At 46.9% G+C, this 20,148-nt stretch overlaps 1 protein-coding gene across 1 annotated transcript; it reads right to left on the bottom strand.

The window, feature by feature from the left end:
• Positions 1-3,534: 3,534 nt before the first annotated feature.
• On the bottom strand, positions 3,535-19,023 carry NFU1 (NFU1 iron-sulfur cluster scaffold). The gene is made up of 8 exons (XM_083454317.1): positions 18,892-19,023; positions 12,934-13,040; positions 12,074-12,209; positions 10,501-10,567; positions 9,368-9,482; positions 7,506-7,569; positions 6,170-6,344; positions 3,535-4,063 (listed from the first exon to the last, which is right to left on the bottom strand). The coding sequence occupies exons 1-8, from the start codon at positions 18,930-18,932 to the stop codon at positions 4,019-4,021; spliced, it is 750 nt and encodes a 249-aa protein (XP_083310443.1). The 5' UTR covers positions 18,933-19,023; the 3' UTR covers positions 3,535-4,018.
• Between the last annotated feature and the right edge of the window lie 1,125 nt (positions 19,024-20,148).

Genomic DNA, 20,148 nt, shown 5'->3' with positions numbered 1-20,148 from the left:
TACCATTCTGGGTCCCCTGGTTGGTGGTGGCTCCTGGCGGGGCAAAACAAGGCGCCCCTTGGGGGGCTAATAAGGCACATACACCCTTTGGGGCTAGATTCAGGTAGGGAGCCGTGCTGGTCTGACGCTGTAGAAATATATATATATAAATTGTCCAGTAGCACCTTCGAGACCAACGAAGTTTGTTCTTGGTATAAGCTTTCGTGTGCATGCAACTAAATTTGTTATTGGTATGAGCATGCATGCACACAAAAGCTTATACCAAGAACAAACTTAGTTGGTCTCTAAGGTGCTAATGGACAATATATATAGACTGGTAATAACAGCAGTCCCCAAAGGCTGTTGAAATATATACAGTGGTGCAAGACGAAATTAATTTGTTCTGCGAGTTTTTTCGTCTTGTGAATTTTTTCGTCTTGCGAAGCACCACTGTGCATTGACGGTTTCCCATAGGAATGCATTGGCGGTTTAAAAAAAAGGTGCAAGACGTTTTCATCTTGCAAAGCAAGCCCATAGGGAAATCCGTCTTGCGAAGCAACTCAGAAAACAAAAAACTCTTTCGTCTTGCGAGTTTTTCATCTTCCGAGGCATTCGTCTTGCGAGGTACCACTGCATATATTTCGACACCCTTTGGGGATTGCGGTTATTACCAGTCTGCTTTTTTGTGACTCTAGGTTGCAGCAAAATGAGGTGCCCCTTTAGGGGTTATCATCATTCTGCTTTTTGATGGTGACACTGCAACAAAATGAGGCGCCTCTTTGTGTGTGGTTGTCGTTATTATCATCAGTCCGCTAGCTGGTGACTCCAGGCTTGGGCAAAATAGGACTCCCTTTGGGGGCTATTTATGTACAGTAGTACCTCTGGTTACGTACTTAATTCGTTCCAGAGGTCCGTTCTTAACCTGAAACTGTTCTTAACCTGAAGCACCACTTTAGCTAATGGGGCCTCCTGCTGCTGCTGCACCGCTGGAGCATGATTTCTGTTCTCATCCTGAAGCAAAGTCCTTAACCCGAGGTACTATTTCTGGGTTAGCAGAGTCTGTAACCTGAAGCGCCTGTAACCCGAGGTACCACTGTATTTACTACCCTTCACTTTTTGACTTTTCATTTCGTGCCTTTTGCCCCAAGATCCCAGGGTGGGATTAGAACACACTATGAAATCAGTTTTAAAATAATTTGCCTTTCCTTCTTTGCCACAGCACCAGAGCATCGTGGGGCGTTTTAAAACAATGCCTCCGGCCAAACTCCAGAGTTGCTCGTTGCAGCTTCATGGAGCCTCCATGCTCAGCAGCAGTCTTATTGCCCAGTACCTGGTGCAGGGGACAAGCAGCAAGGAGTGTTGGTGGTCCAGTAGCCACCTTCACGCCCCCAACTGATTACAAAGGGGTCTTGCTTGGCCTGCAGCCCTACCCGTTCTCCCGCTTAAAAGAGGCAGGTGCCATCAGTCCCAAGAGACAATTCTAGGCCAGGCAGGCTAATGGCCAGAGGTTGTGTAAGGCAACTTCTTGTAGCGACTGTGGGCCAATGTGGTGCAGTGGTTAGAGGGTCGAACCTGGACATGCGCGAGACCACGGTTCAGATCCCCCCTCTGCTATCATGAAGCTCAGTGGGTGACTTTGGGTCACAGATGCTGCGTCTCAGCCTAACCCACCTCACAGAAAGGGGACAGCCATGTATGCCACCTTGATTCTCCGTGGAGTAAACGTGGGATATGATTTAAATAAATCATGTGCATGGCGACAGTGCACTAGGTGCTGGGGGCACACAGCAGGAAAGGGCAAGCTTTTGCATGCCTGGTTTGTGAAGCTGGTCTACACTAGAAAAAAAATCTTCCCCAGCGTTGCGTCACCTTCCTTCCCATGGAATAAGCCTCACCACACTTGGTGGTGTTCTGGTTTGCCATCCATGCGCGTTAAGAGTCCCCCACTGTGGAAGCTGCATATTTTGATTTCAACAAGGCCTCCTTTGATATTTTTGTTCTAGTTCTAGCGTTGAGAGGGAGAAAAAAATTCTATCCAGTTTTTCCATGCCATGCATAATTTTATAAATGTCTGTATGTCATTTCTTACTCTTAAAAGGTACCTAAAACCAAAGGGAGCTGCTGCAGGCAAGATCCACGCACTACTACCTCAACTGATCACTTGCTGGCAGTTCTGAGAATGGAAGCAGCCTTGACAAACGTGACACCCAGTTTAACTGATCCACCAGGAAATGCTGAATAGAGTCTTCCAGGTCTCTTGGGGGTGTACTGGATTACTAATTCTCAAGTAACAAGCTATCCTTTTCATACCACTATACTTGCCCTTTCAAATAAAAGGAAAGAACGCTGTTGTGAAGATTAGGTGTGCTGATTGCATCATGTTAGGTAATGTGATGTTTTCAGAGGCAGGGAAAAGTAATACAGTAAATACAGAAGGGTTCTCTTCCAGGAACTTGGAATGAGTCAGAACTTATTAAGTGCGTCAACCAATAAAAGTTCAAGATGGCCAGAACCGATAGTGGTCATATACTAGCAACTCATTCTTAGCCCAGGGCAAGAAAAAGACAGTGCCACAAGAGCTGCGGTGGCATCCTACGCAAGACAAGCAGGGCATAGGTTGCTTCTGCTTGCCCTCACACAGCATATGCTTACCTGGAAGTTAGATTGGCTTCAACCAGAGCCAGGGCCTTTTCAACTCTGGCTCCGGCCTGGTGGAACACTCTGCCTCATGAGACCAGGGCTCTGCAGGATCAGATTTCTTTCCGCAGGGCCTGTAAGACAGAGTTGTTCCGCCTGGCCTTTGGCTTGGAGCCAATTTGATTCCCTCCCTCCCTCTCTTTCTTTTTTCTTTTCCTTCTCCTCCTGCGATGAGGCTACATTTTAATATTTTAATGTTGTATTTTACTTTTGTTTTTAAGTTGTAATCATTCATCTTGTTTTTATTATTGCTTGTAAGCCGCTCTGAGCCCGGCCTTGGCTGGGGAGGGCGGGGTATAAATAAAAAATTATTATTATTATTACCTGAGTATTAGGCAAAGCAATTTCCCATTTGCCTTTATTGAAAAGGCATCCAGTTTCCTTGGGGAGTCCCAGCTCCTGTATAGTTCACACATTCTGCCCAGCACATTTTAACATTCATTTACCGTATTGGCCTGAATAAAAGCCTCACTTTTTTTCCAAATTCCGACCGGGAAAATTTAAAATTTGCAACTGTGCCAAAATTGTCTTTTATGATACTGCTGCTGAAACAGACATACGGTAAAACAGAACGGGTGTGAGTGCCTGCAGAATTTTAAGGGAGCGGCTTATATTCGGGTATTGTCTTTTTTTCTTTTCCCCTCTTGAATTTTAAAGGTGCGGCTTATATATGGGTGTGGCTTATATTCAGGCCAATACGGTAATGTGGGTTTGCTGGACCATAACGCACTCTAATTTTGTTGTTGCAGCTACTTTGATGTATTCAAGAAAATACAGTAGCAAAAGAGTTGGTTTTCTTATTTTCAAGGGTTAAATTCAGTTTGTAATCCCCATTTGTGACCAATAATAAGGAAACCGTTATCAGGATTCACCCAGTATTGTGCATTTAGTAGCAAAGATATATATATGCAATGTTGATAAGACAACAGACCTACAAAGAATAATAAAAACATGGCTTATATAACAGGAAGGCCTCAAAATAATAAAGCAATAATTTATATCTGTATTTATCACTACATAATTCTTCCAACAGTATGGGCTGTAGGTCGCCACAGAAGCTACCTAAATCCAACAGAGAGGGGAAATATTTTATAAATGTCACATTCTGTCCAAACAAAATCTATACATTTTTTTCTTTTTGTTTACAAGAATAGCAGCAAACGGACAACCACACTTTCAAGAATACTTTTCACTTGTTTTCTTAGAACCATGAAGCAGTGAAGGAAACAGTCCTGTGTCTGGGAAAAGGGGTGACAACAGCTGAACATTTTTCTATAGTGAGTGGCTATACAAATCAGCTTGGAAAACAATTTTAGCTTAAGAGTCCAAAGCTTTCCCTGATTTAGGTTGACTTCGCTTGTTCTTCTTCTTCGTCGTTATCAACAACCTGAAAGAGAACAGATTGCAATACTAAGGGATAGGCAACTTTTAAAAAATAAAAACACATGCACATACAGGTGTCAGAAATCAAAAGATCCTCGAGATCCTTTTAGTTCACAATACAGATGAAACACAAGTACAGTGGTGCCTCGCAAGACGAAATTAATTTGTTCTGCGAGTTTTTTCGTCTTGTGAATTTTTTCGTCTTGCAAAGCACCACTGTGTATTGACGGTTTCCCGTACGAATGCATTGGCAGTTTTTTTTTTTAAAAAGCGCAAGATGTTTCGTCTTGCGAAGCAAGCCCATAGGGAAATCCGTCTTGCGAAGCAACTCAGAAAATGAAAAACTCTTTCGTCTTGCGAGTTTTTCGACTTCCGAGGCATTCGTCTTGCGAGGTACCACTGTATTGAATGTTATTTTGAAAAGCAGATTTATGCTTTTTAAAATCACAAATGGCCACTTAGTATAAATTTATAATTACACCTACTGTAACTTTAAATTTACACCAGTAGAATTATCTCAAGAAAACCATGGCAATAACTTCCTTCTTTCTACATCCAACCCAGCGTTTCCAGCTCAAAATGAAGCAGCTCTTCCAAAGAACTATGACTTGCTAAGAGTGTGGATGAGATTGTCAGTAACATGAGGAAAGCCGTCTTCTTGACCAAAGAACACTGTTCCCACATAACTCTTGTAGCAACAGACTGGAGATAGCAAAGTAAAGCCCATGCCGTCGCCATCTCTTTCTCAACACAACACCATCGGTGCAGCCCTGCAGATGTTGCTGTAAGCCATCAGCCCCAGCCAGCTTGGCCCATGGTCAAGGATGAAGGGAGCTGTAGTCCAGCATCTGGCTGGCCAAAGGTTCCCCACAGCTGATTTAGACACCGCCCCACTCATCCTCTCTGTGTCCACAGATACGTTCTGTGATTTGTTGGTTGTTCACTGGGCCCCATGCCTTGGATCACTGTTTCTGTGATGCTGGCAAGCACAGCTCTGCTGTTTTTACTGAAATATTGCATACGGGTTGTAAAAAAGGGGGAAAGACAGGCAGAGGGTGGGGATATGGAATAAAGCATCCTGGTGGACAGCATGATTGGCTGGAACCCGGAAGAGAAACACTCCAGGTGGGGTAAGGGTGCAAAAGGAAACTGCAACACGTTGATGCTGGTCTTACTTGTGCCCAGAGAAATCTTGTTTCATATTCTGTTGTTATTTCTATAATGACCCCTCTATACCTACCGTATTTTTCGCCCCATAGGACGCTCCGTCCCATAGGACGCACCTACTTTTTTGGGGGGGGAAATAAAGGAAATTTTTTTTCCTTTATTTCCCCCCCCAAAGCCAGGTCGGGAACAGTGGGATGGCGCTGCGCCTCCCCGCTGTCCCCCGAGCTTGTGGGGCTGGCCGATGTCTGCCCGGCGCGAGGGGCGCTCTGCTTCAGGGCGCCCCACGCGCCGGACGGCAGGCTGTGGACACCTGCGCAAAGCGCGGGGCGTCCTCTGAAGGGCGCCCCGTGCTCCGTGCTGCAGGCTGCCGCCGCAAGCCTTGCGCGCCTGGGGGGAGTTCCCCCCGGTGCACAAGGCTTGCCGACACCTGCGCGAAGCACGGGGCGTCCTCCGAAGGGCACCCCATGGTCCGCGCTGCAGGCTGCCGCCCGCAAGCCTTGCGCTCCCGGGGGGAGTCCCCCCCCCATGCGCAAGGCTTGCCGACACCTGCGCGAAGCACGGGACGTCCTCCAGAGGGCGCCCCGTGCTCCGCGCTGCAGGCCTGAACTCCCCCCGGGTGCGCAAGACTTGCGGATAGCTTCCTGGAGCCGGGAGAGCAAGAGGTGTCGGTGCGCACGGACGCCTCTCGCTCTCCAGGCTTCCGCGAAAGCCTGCATTCGCCCCATAGGACGCACACACATTTCCCCTTCATTTTTGGAGGGGAAAAAGTGCGTCCTATAGGGCGAAAAATACGGTAATTTTTTTGCACTGAACCCAGTTATCAGATTTGAAGTGTCAACTTTCGTTAGTAAAAACCTGCTTGTACAGAGACGCTTTGAGATGTGGAGAAGAAATTCTATGAACAAACCACCCCAATTTTTAACACCCTTCAATTTGTGCCTACCTGTTCCACACCTTCTACTTCTGGAATATAGAACTGCAGCATGTTTTGTATCCCATTCTTCAGGGTGATGATAGAACTGGGGCAGCTTGTGCAAGAGCCTTGCAGCTTTAACTGCACAATCCCATCTTCGAAGCCCTTAAAGATGACATCCCCACCATCTTCCTGGACTGTTGGCCTGAGGAACATTGTCAATAAGATTTCAAAGTATTAGTGGAGTAAACCACTTAAAACTCCAAACATCTCTATACATTTAGAAGTAGTTCTCACGCCCACTTTTTTGGCCACCTCCTCTTTGTATCCCACCTCTATAAGCGTTCGTGCAACAGAGAAGGTATTCTCAGAACAGCCCAACTCTTGCAGTTCATCAAAACACCTCCCTTCTCCTTCAAATCCACCATCAGCAACTTTTTCCTAGAACAGCTGATCCCGAGCTGAGTATCTTCTGTTTATTTTATGTGCATGCTCTCTGCCAGGGCAACCCCTACTTTACTGACAATAAGAGCTGATTACTGAAACTGGAATAAATTATACAAATCCAGTCATTTTGCATGCATTTGCAACTTTTATCTTCTCTTTGCAATCTGGGTAGCGGTAATGAGAAGCTATGTAAAATGCTGACGTCCTTGCTCCTGTCAATCCCACTTCTGAAATGTCATCACAACAGACGAAATGGATTGTAGCTGGCAAATTAATGCATCCAATTCAGGGGTTGGGTATTCATTCAAGAACAAGCTGCACCTACATTCCAATGAAACCAGCGTCTTCATTCTCCACTTATACTGCCCTTTCACTTCCCAACAGACATGCTGTTATTTTCCAAAGGAACAACGAAGGCTCTGTCTGTCAGACTGGCACTCACTAAAATGCTGGAAGCGCTTCAGTGCAGATATTGACATAAGCACCAATATATAAATGTGCAACTGTAAAAAATTTCCCTGCTGTCCCCCTGGCTAACATCAGAGGGCAAGGGATTCTAACAGAAATATATATTCAGGGATCAGAGTGATAAAAGCTAAATATCCAAAGGGAACGTCTATTTTAAATTCTCCTTACCTCCCCTATTTTGAATATGTTTACTGCAATCTCTTTCTGAAGTGAATTTTTAAGTCACATGCCTCTTTCAAAGCATTGTAAAAGCTCTTGGGGGGGAAGTGGGCTGGGAGCACAGCAAGCATCCCGCAAAGTGAACAAAATACTCTTTTCAGAGGCAACCTAGGAAGAAGCACCTGCATCTCTGCCAATCCATCAAACTGGCTATCAGCAGAATTGCACATTCATTACTCTGCCACCTTCATGAAACACCAACAGTGTATAGGAAACACAGTTGTAGCTGTACCTTATTCTCGTATCCAGGAGCTCTTTTATCATTAATACAACTTCGTCGTCTTCTTCAGATGGAGCTTGTGTGGTTTATGCAAGACAAAAGGAATGAATCAGGCTTATCTTACTTGATAAATGTTTCCACAACATTCCTTGAAAATAATCCATTTACCGCCTGAAAAAGCTCTGCTGGACAGCTTCTTGGGGATAAAATGACTGCAGAAAAGTGAGCCCGCATCACCACTGTCCCTGCCACAAAAGAAGCACAACGGTGCGCTCTTACTTGTGTTTGGTAATAGCCGCTCTGAGACTTCCAGCCCTTGTGTGCTAGCTGTTGTCCTGCTTGCTTCATAGCCTACTTGTGTTATATCTTTACAAGAACAAATATGCTCAAACTCCACACACCCTTGGCCACATTTCAAATAAGATGGTCTCATTTATGCGTTTTCTGTAACTTGTATGGAAGGTAATACCATAAGTACAAAATCTTGTAAAAAAGAAATCTCCCTGGCAGCAACATCTCTAAAAGATACTGTGCTATTACAACATGAATCATTTCCATTGCTTACCAGGCATGTTAATATTAAAAACTTCCCCATCATCTTGTGAGCACAGTCTCACGTTTTCATAAATTCAACTATCTTATTTGCTTTCAAAAAGTCACATATTGCAATGACTGATCTACTGGCTTCTTTCTGATCTCCACACCCACACTGTTAATATTGGGATCCCTATTTGCTCTAATACCCAATAAGTTTTAATATTTCTACCACCAAGTTGTGGCAGAACAAGGCTGCTTGCTATTATCAGGTACTACCAAGCCACCATATTTACCGTATTTTTCGCCCTATAGGACGCACTTTTACCCCTCCAAAAATGAAGGGGAAATGTCTGTGCGTCCTATGGTGCGAATGCAGGCTTCGCACACCTCTCCGCAAGCAGCGGGAGCCCAGCGCTGGGCTCCCACTGCTTGCGGAGTTGCCTGCATGCTGAAGCCTGTGTGTGCTGAGCTCAGCGCTTCTGGGCTTCGCGGACCTCTCTGCAAGCAGCGGGAGCCAGCGCTGGGCTCCCACGGCTTGCAGAGAGCTGCCTGTTTGGGGGCTGGGGTCGGGGGAAGCTCGGGCTTCCCCCAGCCCAACCCCGCGCCTGGGGGGGAAATAATTTTTTCCCTTTATTTCCCCCCCAAAAAACTAGGTGCGCCTTATGGGACGGTGCGTCCTATAGGGCGAAAAATACGGTAGGTCTTTCCTTGGGAGCTCTGAATGTAATTACCATAAATTATTTCTGCAGGAGTTTACAGTATCAAAATTCCCAGAAAACAAATTCCACTGGATTTCCATGTTGTATGAATCTTGTTGGTAAACTCTATTATTAATTGTTCCACAGTAAATCCTAAAATTTAAGACCTTCCGTTTGATTTTTTACCCCAATCCAATAATAAAGTCCTGTAAGTCCTCCCATATCAAAAGCTCCTCAGATACTGCATTGTAATAAGAAGGAAAGCTGTGCCTAGAGCAAGCTGAACAGAGAGGTTGGAAAAAACCCAGAGTGTGTCCCTGTAAGCCCTGGCCTATCAGAGCAGCAAAGACCTTGCAAGCAGCCCTCAGGAACACCATTTACATCTGTCCAGGAACCATTTCTCATGTTTACATTGTTTTGTTCCTTGTTGTTTGCCGCCATGTGCTCCTTTGGGAGGAAGGGCAGGATATATATTTAATAATAATAATAATGAACCAGCCTTTTCTATCTAACCAGTGAGCCACCTAGCCCAAGACTGCATCTCCAACAGTGGCCAGGCAAGCTCACAAGTAGAGGATGTAACCTGCCACGAACATCCAATACTCTCCTCCATCAACGTATTCAATATTAGCCATTTACCTGTGTCTGTACGAGGTGCCTCTTCAGTAATAACAGGTAAGCCAGAAGCATAGAAATCCATAATAGTTGCATAAATATCTGGTTTAATTAAGTTCCAATCCACTTCTTCATTTTCCTACAAAGATTTCAAGAATTAGGTTAGGTATACATGAACAGCTTTGCTGAATCAAACCAAGAACGCTTTTTTAAAGCCTTGTGGGAAAATGTAGGTCCTTTGAATCTATGAATAGCAGATAGCTTCTGGCACTACAGCAACTTAAAAACTGGCATGTCTTTTGTATCTTCTATTTTTGGAAAGTTTTAAGGAGAGCATGGTCTGCACAGTAAGTGATAGCAGAAGTGCACTCTTCTGGGATGTTTAGAACAGTGGTTCCCATTTAGCTAAGAACTGCAGACCCCCTGTTTTTCAAAAGCCAAGCCAAGGACCCCCTACTTCTGAAAATGTTGATATCTCTGTGCTAGTTTTTGTTATGTGAATGGTGCCACCACACCCTCCAACATGTCCTAGTGCAAAACCAGGATGCGTGTCTTCCAGGCCAAACAGGATGCCCCATACAGTTAACAGGGATGGGCTATGGACTCCCTGGGTGGGTTACGCAGACCCCCTGGGATCTTCAGAAAAACAACTGGGAATCGCTGGTTTAGAATATTTATACAGAATTTGTGCAAATGAGGCTGACCAAGATGGTGGAGGGTCTGGAAGCCAAGCCTTATGAGGAACTGTTGAAGGAGCTGGGTATGTTTAGCCTGGAAAAGAGACTGAGAGGAGATATGACAGCCATATTCAAATATCTGATGGGCTGCCACATGAAAGATGGAGCAAGCTCTAGAGGGTAAGACCTGAGCCAATGGATTCAAGTTACAAGAAAGGAGATTCTTACTAAACATCAGGAAGAACTTTCTGACGGCAAGAGCTGTTTGACAGTGGAACAGTCTCCCTCAGAAGGTGGCGGACTCTCCTTCTAAAGCAGAGGTTGGGTGGCCATCTGCCATCAATGCTTTAGTTGAGATTCCATTGCATGGGGTTGGACACGATTACCCACAGGGTCCCTTCCAACTCTACAATTCTTTGATTCTATTATCATTCCCTGTGCAGACACACACGACAATATTCTTTTAGGGTTACCGGTTACCTTTGTGACTGTGATGAAGTCTGTTCCAAAGAAAATGCTTTTAACTCCTTCAATCCTGAAGAGCTGCCTACCAAAACAAAAACAAGGAAAATAAAGATCTTCATTCAAAACTCCTCCTCAAAGTGAGCTTCCAGGTTTCTTTGTATCAGTATACCCATGAACGTTTGTAGGCTGATGACTGCTTGGCCGCTAAGGCTCCAATCCTAGAACACTTTCCTGAATCCAGAATAAAGGTAAAGGTACCTCTGACCATAAGGTCCAGTCGCAGACGACTCTGGGGTTGTGCGCTCATCTTGCTCTATAGGCCGTCATTTGTCCGCAGCTTCCGGGTCATGTGGCCAGCATGACTAAGCAGCTTCTGGCAAACCAGAGCAGCCCACGGAAACATTGTTTACCTTCCCACCAGAGCAGTACCTATTTATCTACTTGCACTTTGACGTGCTTTCAAACTGCTAGGTTGGCAGGAGCAGGGACCGAACAACAGGAGCTCGCCCCATCAAGGGGATTCGAACCGCCGACCTTCTGATCGGCAAGCCCTAGGCTCTGTAATTTAGACCACAGTGCCACCTGCATCCCATTGAATCCAGAATACTGCATGTAAACATGCATGAGAATGAGTTCATTGTATATATATATATAATAAGGGGAAACTACTCATGTAAAATATTTAGAGAGACTGAATCAATAACCAACCAATTACTGACTCCCGATCCCAGCCCTGTCCTTCCTTCAATTTCAGATGACTCCAGAGAATTAACGTTCAAAGATTTAACTCTATTCTGCCTACAATAGCAAAACATTGGAGGACATTATCGGGGAACCTCGTGTGAGAATGGACTACAATGATGTGGAGTTTGACTTTAAAGGAACATTTAACAAGTGAAATCCATGCTCATCTCAAAGGAACCACACCATATAAATGTTACGGTACTTGAGCAAGATTTATTGATTATTGTGCTGTAAAGGAACATACATAGGTTCTGCCTGCCTGCCTGCCTCACATGGACACCTGTGGAAGTGCACCCTGGACTGACTAGACATTTCTTGACTTGATTTGACTAGGTTTGATTTACACTAATCATGCCCCCCACTTTGTTTTTCTTCTGTCTTGTTGGCCATCTTTATTTGGGGAGGGGTTAGGGTCCAATAACATTTCTTATGCTGTTGGAATTGATTAATACCCATTACAACAACAGAACAGATTTTTTAAAGGAGTAAACTACGTATAATCCCTCTGCTGCAAACTCTGTCCCCAGTCTGCTTTCAATCTCACAGGGTCCTGATTAGTGCTTGCAAGGCACAAATAAGTCCATAACAGGGACAGGGGCAACCACAGCTGGGCGAACGGGCATTTTAGAGGAAGACAGGAAGATGTTTAAACACTCCCTTCTCTGATGCAAAGCATCCACTTCCCAATAAAACTTTGCACGGGATAATATGCTCCCAGGGCTTCATTACAGCAGCTACGGTGCAATATGTAGTTTGCTCCTAAGTAAGTACCACTTAAAAGCACTTTGATCTGGACACATAACTAAGTTATTGTCATACAACCGACAACAAGGCAACAACAAACCTTGCTAAGGGTGAGCAATACGTGGAAGCTGGAGAAGTGAACTCCATAGTTCTAGATTCCAGCACTGGCTTTCCTGGGATAAATTTCAAGCTGTTTGGATTTGGAGTATCCTGTGTCTGAACAAACATAGACCTTGCTAGAATAAAAAAAAAAGAATAAAAAACTGTGAGGTTTGTAGTAACCTGATTTGCACCCAACATAAACAAGAAGTGTTGGGCTGGATTTGACACAAGGCCCATCTAGTCCAGTATCCTGGCCCCCAGAGGGGCCAGCCAGAAGCTTCTTGGTGCCCACAAGCATGGCACAAACACAAAGACCTTCCCATGTCTTTGTCTCCAGCATCTGATTCTCAGAGGCATATTGTCCCTGAACATGGCAATTTTATTTAGATGGACTAAGTTTCTTGATCAGGCAATTTTGTCCCTCCCCACCCCTCCCTTCTGCTGCAGGAGTTCAAACAAATAACGAAAATGAGTGTTGTGAAGAAAAAAGAGAGCCGAGAATGGCCTTGCTCAATGAGGTGTAGGGGCCTTGCCTTTCTCAGTCCATTCACAACTCTCTCTCCCTCTCTCTTAAGAGAGGCTCAATTTTTATTTTCTTGGCTTACAGAAACTCAGCAAAACTTGAGAAGCCCAGACCCAAAGTTAGAAGCAAATACACACTTTATGCATGGAAATAATTCTGACAACTTTATGGAAATACTCACACACACACACACACTCACTCAAGAAGAGATGTTGGACTGAACAGTATGCTTACTCAATATACTTTTTGTCATGATGTAGAGAATTGTGAGTTTTTATCACAGCATTCCCCCACAGAATTGTGATCACAAACTGCACAACAAGCCTAGCACTCACCTTTCATCTGTAGTACTGTGGGAGGAAGGAGCAGGTTCTGTTGGGAGGCAATGTGTAGGGGCTGTTTAGCAATGACGTTCACCCCTTTGAATCCCAAGTGGCAGAATCTTAAAAGAAGACAAAAAAACAACCTTACAAAAAATGTCACAATTTCAGACTCCTTATAGTCCTGAGGCTCAATAAAGGCTTAACTAGCCATCCTACAAAGTTAGACCCTTCCCTATTTTATGGCTCAAGTTAAGCAAAAATATTCCCTTGGGCCTTTCATGATCTCAGCTACTCTGGTTGACCAGACCTGAACAAGAACACTGAAAACAGTCAATGGCTGAGTGAAGACTGAAAATACAACTCCAACAACCAACCCACCAGAGTTCCCTAGCTCTGAAGATTTTCTCCTTTGTGGTTTGACAAGGGCAGAAGATAGTGAGATGTTATACAGAAACAGAGGTTGTAAGTGTATGAGGTCAGCACCGTGCAGGAAAGGTAACTACTCCTCTAGAGTACAGTTCCTGCTTTCAATCCAGGGCTTCATAAAGATGTCTCCATCTTTTTTTAACTATAAAGACAAAACAGGAAGCATGCAGGACGCCCCCAGAGCTTAAAAAGTGCAGGTTAGCAAAACAGGCAGTATTGTCATTTTAATGACAGTTTCGGGAAGCCAAAGTATCAGGACAGCGGTGATGGCCAAAAATTAAAAGAGGGTGTTTGTTGTTAAACCAATTTGCTTTCATGAAAAAACAGGTTTGGGGTTTTTTTTTAAATGTGAAGTACCAAGGACTGAAAAGCTTACTTATTCTTTCGTCAACAAATGGAACCAAATATTTAAGATAATCTGTTGGGGACACTTTCGCTCCTCAGGACAGAGAACTGCCTTTGTTGCTTATTAATCAATCAATCAATCAATCAGTTTACTACGGCCATGGACCAGCAGTAGTCCATGCTTTCTTGCTTATGATATTCTGCCCAAGCTGCTTCCTTTCAGACTCCCAACTACCAGTCGGCATGGCTGTATGGTGCTGGGGCTGATGGGAGTTGTAGTCCAAAACATGCCATAATAAGCCATGAAACCATAAAAAACACCTTGTTATGCACCTAGTTATGCTGCGGTGAGGCCTTGGACCATCGGCTGGGTGAGGACTGCAGGGCCTGCTGCCTTCCAGGGCCTTCTCCAACTGGCCCAGGGGGCGTGGCCCAGGCCCTCTCTCCCGGGTATAAAGGGACTCCTGCTGCAGTGAGGCCTCGGACCATCGGCTGGGTGAGGACTGCAGGGCCTGCTCCCTTCCAGGGCCTTTTCCAACTGGCCCAGGGGGCGTGGCCCAGGCCCTTACTTGGAACAAACTTTTGGGGAAGTGTGGGAAGTTGTTCTGCCATTGCTTCCCGGTTCCAAGTGGTTAATGTGTTTAAAATGTCCTCAAGCAGTCGGTGGCATTTTAAATTTTTATTTTTTTCCCTTTTTTTGCTTTGTTGGGGGTGGGGGGGTGGGATGGATATTTGGTTGGGGATTAATTTTAGTATAATTATTCTGTTTTTGTTTTTTGTTGTTTTATTGGTTCTGTATAATTGTGTTTTGTTTTTAAGGGGCGGGATCAGGGCTGCCTGGGAGTGGGGCCCCAGCCAACACGATGGCTGGGACAAGTTCCATGGGGGGGGGAGCACTGGGATATCCGATCTCGGTGATCATGTGCAGGAGGAGGAGTTACGCTAAGATCAGACCATGTCATTACTGAAGAGGCAGGTTTAGTCGTTGTTTGAAGACTATCCCTGCCTCCGGGTCTGGCCTTGACCGAATGGATACTTGAATCAACAGGGGAAACCCACATGACCTGAAGGTGTTGCTGTGTAATGCCAGGTCAATGATGAATAAAACCACTGCCATCCACGACCTGATTGTGGATGGAGGATTTGACCTGGCATGTGTGACAGAGACCTGGTTGGAAGAAGCAGATGGGCCTGTCCTTGCCGCTGCTTGCCCACCAGGTTTCTCTTACACGCAGCAACCCAGGTCATGTGGGCGGGGAGGGGGGGTTGCAGTGATTTTTAGGAAGTCATTAGATTGCACCAGGCGTCCTATTGGGAAGACCCAGTTTTCTGAGTGCATGTTCTGGAAGTTGGGCAATAGGGGCAGTACAGGATTCCTACTGGTGTACCGACCTCCCTGCTGCACCAAGGATTCCCTGTCCGAGCTGCTTCAGGTCGTGGCGGCTGCTCTCCTGGAGACACCTAGCTTGGTTGTCCTAGGGGATTTTAACATCCATGCCAACACAACCTTACAAGGGGCCGCTCAGGACTTCGTGGAAAGCATGGCCTCCATGGGGCTGTCCCTGAATAAGTTTGGCCCAACTCATAGTCATGGACATGCCTTAGACCTGGTGTTCACCTCTAGTGATGTGAGTGATCTGACACTAAGTAAAAGTGAAACAAAAGAAGTGCCATGGTCAGATCACTTCCTGGTGCAACTGGACTTCTCCACAACCCTTCCCCTCTGCAGGGAGGTGGGACCAATTTGGATGGTCCGCCCCCGCCACTTAATAGATCCAAATGGTTTCCAGAGCGTGGTAGGGGATGCTTTATCCCATGCTGATGGCCTTTCAGCTGATTCCCTGGTGGCCCGCTGGAATGCGGAGTTAACCAGGGCTATCAACTGTCTGGCTCCGAAGCGCCCTCTCCGATTGCATGGAGCCCGGACAGCCCCGTGGTTTTCTTCGGAGCTGAGGGCAATGAAACAATCGCTGAGATGGCTAGAGCGTCGGTGGCAGAAAACTCATTCCGAATCTGACCGGACACAGGTTAGAGCTCAACATCGAGCCTACCAAGTGGCGATAGCGACGGCGAAGAAGACTTTCTTCACCGCCTCTATTGCATCTGCAGAAAATAGTAGCAGGAGACTCTTTCAGGTGGTCCGCAATTTAACGGAACCATCTTTACCGCCAGGGCCTTGTAAAGACCCCAAGATCTCCTCCAACGATTTTGCAAAGTTTTTTGCAGATAAAATCACTCATATTCGGAAGGAGCTAGACACCACCGTGGGAGCAGGGCCGGGGCGGGAGAGTGCTAGAGCCCTGTCTGGTCAAGTTGCATGGAATCAATTTCAATCCGTTATCTCCAAGGATGTGGACAGGCTGCTTGGACGCGTGAAACCAACCATCTGTCTCCTTGATCCTTGCCCATCGTGGCTAATAAAAGCAAGCTGGGAAGGGCTGGGCGATGGGCTCTGCAGGGTGGTGAATGCTTCCCTCTGTGAGGGAACATTCCCAGATCCACTGAAAGAGGCGGTCATTAAACCGCTTCTTAAAAAAAAATCTTTAGACCCGGCCAGTATGGCCAACTATCACCCAGTCTCAAATCTTCCATTCTTGGGCAAGGCGATTGAGTGAGTGGTTGCTGAACAACTCCAGGCACGCCTGGAGGATGCGGACCATTTGGATTCCTTCCAATCGGGATTCCGGCCTCATCATGGGACTGAAACTGCCTTGGTCACGCTGGTTGATGATCTCCGGCAAGCTAGGGACAAAGGTGAGAGCTGCTTCCTAGTTCTGCTGGATCTCTCAGCAGCCTTTGATACAATTGACCATAACATCCTTCTGGACCGTCTAGAGGGGCTGGGAGCTGGGGGCACTGTTATACAGTGGTTTCGCTCCTTCCTCCTGGGCCATGTTCAGAATGTTGTGGTGGGGGATGAATGTTCAGACCCCTGGACCCTCACTTATGGGGTGTCTCAGGGTTCCGTCCTCTCCCCCATGCTTTTTAACATCTATATGAAGCCGCTGGGAGAGATCATCAGGAGGTTTGGGCTGGGTGTCCATCAATATGCAGATACCCAGCTCTTCCTCTCTTTCAAATCAGAACCAGTGAAGGCGGTGAAGGTCCTGTGTGAGTGCCTGGAGGCGGTTGGAGGATGGATGACGGCCAATGGATTGAGGTTGAATCCTGACAAGACAGAAGTACTGTTTTGGGGGGACAGGGGGCGGGCTGGTGTGGAGGACTCCCTGATCCTGAATGGGGTAACTGTGCCCCTGAAGGACCAGGTGCACAGCCTGGGAGTCATTTTGGACTCACAGCTGTCCATGGAGGCGCAGGTCAATTCTGTATCCAGGGCAGCTGTCTACCAACTCCACCTGGTACGCAGGCTGAGACCCTACCTGCCCGCGGACTGTCTCACCAGAGTGGTGCATGCTCTGGTCATCTCCCGCTTGGACTACTGCAATGCGCTCTACGTGGGGCTACCTTTGAAGGTGACCTGGAAACTACAACTAATCCAGAATGCAGCAGCTAGACTGGTGACTGGGGGCGGCCGCCGAGACCACCTAACACCGGTCTTGAAAGACCTACACTGGCTCCCAGTACATTTCCGAGCACGATTCAAAGTGATGGTGTTGACCTTTAAAGCCCTAAACAGCCTCGGCCCAGTATACCTGAAGGAGCGTCTCCACCCCCATCGTTCTGCCCGGACGCTGAGATCCAGCGCCGAGGGCCTTCTGGTGGTTCCCTCATTGCGAGAAGCAAAGCTACAGGGAACCAGGCAGAGGGCCTTCTCGGTAGTGGCACCTGCCCTGTGGAACACCCTTCCACCAGATGTCAAAGCGATAAACAACTACCTGACATTCAGAAGACATCTTAAGGCAGCCCTGTTCCGGAAAGTTTTTAATGTATGATTTTAGTGTATTTTTGGTTTCTGTGGAAGCCGCCCAGAGTGGCTGGGGAGGCCTGGCCAGATGGGCGGGGTACTAATAATAATAATAATAATTAAAAGCCACGAGGCTCTGTTATTCCTTCTTCCTCAGAGGGGAGACCATATGCCACTCTCACAGCAACCCTGGCAGCCAGGGGTGATCTAGGGGTTAAGAGTGTCAGACCAGGGAGAGACCAGGGTTTGAATCCCAACCACTCAGCTAAGAAGCTAATTGCGTGGCCTCAGGACAGTTGCTGTCTTCTCTCCACACACACACACACACACACACACAGCATTAATCCTCACAACAACCCTGCAAGGTCGGTGTGGCTGTTGAAAGCCGCCCAAGGTCACCCCACCCCAAGGCTTCTTGGCCCTGCCTGCTGTAGCCGGGGTCAGATTTAGGATTGATGAGGTCCTAAGTCAGGGGTCAGCAACCTTTTTCAGCCATGGGCCAGCCCACTATCCCTCAGACCATGTGGGGGGCCAGACTATATTTTTTTTGGGGGGAGGGGGAGAACGAATTCCTATGCCCCACAAATAACCCAGTGACGCATTTTAAATAAAAACATACATTTTACTCATATAAAAACACCAGGCAAGCCCCATAAATAACCCAGAGATGCATTTTAAATAAAAGGACACATTCTACTCATGTAAAAACACGCTGATTCTCAGACCGTCCCCCGGGGCCTTAGGTTCCCTACCCCTGTCCTAAGCTACTGAAAGTAATGGGGCCCTTTTTATGTCCAGCTGTCCTTTGTCAACAACACATTGTCGATGTCTTTTTTGTGTTAAACGTATTCTATATGGTAATTTATGGACCTAAAAGGTATCGAAAGCAATTTGCACATAACAAAATACGTATTTTATCGAAGTAATTGTTGAACTTATATTTTGGAAATGTACACCCAGACTTTGTTTTCTTTAATTTTTTTTTGGGGGGGCCCCAAGAGAGTGGGGCCCTAAGCTATAGTTTGTTTATCTTATCCGTAAATCTGGCCCTGAGTCCAGGCAACCCCGCAGAGACACCGAGGGGGAACAGGCCACACAGAATCCCACCGCCCTTTTCTTGCCTCCCCTCGGAAGGGGGCCCGACACAAGCGGCCCTTCGCCTCTCACAACAACCCCGCGAGGTAGGACAGGCTGCCCCGTTTAAAAGCCAAACACCTCCCCCCCCCCCTTTTAAAATAAATATATTCTGCGAAGTGTGCGGGGTGCCGTTCCCTCCCCAGGCCGGGGGAAAGAAGCCACGACGGGGGGGGGGCGGCACGGACGCCGTCACCTACCGGCTCCCCAGCGCCGCCGCCAACCGCCTCGCCGCCGCCATCTTCCTCCCTCTCCCTCTCGGAGGGGCGGCAGCCGAAGGACCCCTCGCGAGGGGCTGCCCCCGCAGGCGCCTGATTCGCCGGCTGGAGTCGGGCGGCCCCTGCTGGCCGGAGTGGGGAACTGCAGACTGAAGCGAAGGGAACGCGAAGACGGGAGGGAGGAGGAGGGGCGTCTCCGCGTCAGATGTCCCGAGGCCCCGCCCACTCCTCCTCTTCACTCTCTGCGGGGCAGTGATTTATTATATTGACAAATTCATTCAAGTACTGTTGTTGCGACTTTATTATCATTTTGTTATGATTGAGGGCAGGGCCGGGTTTAGGTTTGATGAGGCCCTAAGCTCCTGAAGGTAATGGGGCCCTTGATATGTCCAGCTGTCTTTTGTCAACAACAAATTGTCGCTGGTTTTTTGTGTTGAATATATGCTATATGGTAATTTATGGACCTAATAGGTATCTAAAGCCATTTGGGATGCGGCCATAAGGGTGGCGCCATGGGTTAAACCACGGAGCCTAGGGCTTGCCGATCAGAAGGTCGGCGGTTCGAATCCCCGCGATGGGGTGAGCTCCTGTTGCTCAACCCCTGCTCCTGCCAACCTAGCAGTTCAAAAGCACCTCAAAGTGCAAGTAGATAAATAGGTACCACTCCAGCAGGAAGGTAAACGGCATTTCCATGCGCTGCTCTGGTTCGCCAGAAGCGGCTTAGTCATGCTGGCCACATGACCCGGAAGCTGTACGCCGGCTCCCTTGGCCAATAAAGCAAGATGAGCACCGCAACCCTAGAGTCGGCCACGACTGAACCTAATGGTCAGGGGTCCCTTTACCTTTACCTTTAAAGCCATTTGCACATAACAAATAGGAGCCTACACAATACAAAACACTGTTGCTGTATGTAGGTTTTATTTTGTTTTTTATCTTATATTTTGGAAATGTACATCCAGTTGTTGTTTCCCTTTACATTTTTTGGGGGGGCCCCAAGAGAGTGGGGCCCTAAGCTATAGCTTGTTTAGCTTATACGTAAATCCGGCACTGATTGAGGGAATTGGGTGATATGTAGCCTGGGGGAGACCGAGAGGCGATATTCAAAAGGCTGTCCCAGGGAAAGGATCAATGGATTCAAATGACAAGATTCCGATTAAACACTGGGAATAACTTTTTGACAGCAAAAGCTGTTTGGCGGTGGAATGGACTCCCTTGGCAGTGGCGGTGGGCTCTCCTTCC

Source organism: Podarcis tiliguerta (assembly GCF_965153285.1).
Source record: "Podarcis tiliguerta genome assembly, chromosome: 8".
Lineage (NCBI taxonomy): Eukaryota > Metazoa > Chordata > Lepidosauria > Squamata > Lacertidae > Podarcis > Podarcis tiliguerta.
This window is presented reverse-complemented; position numbering and strand designations above follow the sequence as displayed.

Bases quoted from the DNA above. Each gene is read 5' to 3' on its own strand.
- NFU1 (XM_083454317.1), bottom strand. From the start codon at position 18,932: ATGGCGGCGGCGAGGCGGTTGGCGGCGGCGCTGGGGAGCCG. The intron at 10,568-12,073 runs GTTTGTTGTTGC...TTGTTTTGGTAG, and splicing joins TATTGCTCACCCTTAGCAAG to GCAGCTCTTCAGGATTGAAG. The intron at 7,570-9,367 runs GTAAATGGCTAA...AAACCACACAAG, and splicing joins GGCACCTCGTACAGACACAG to CTCCATCTGAAGAAGACGAC.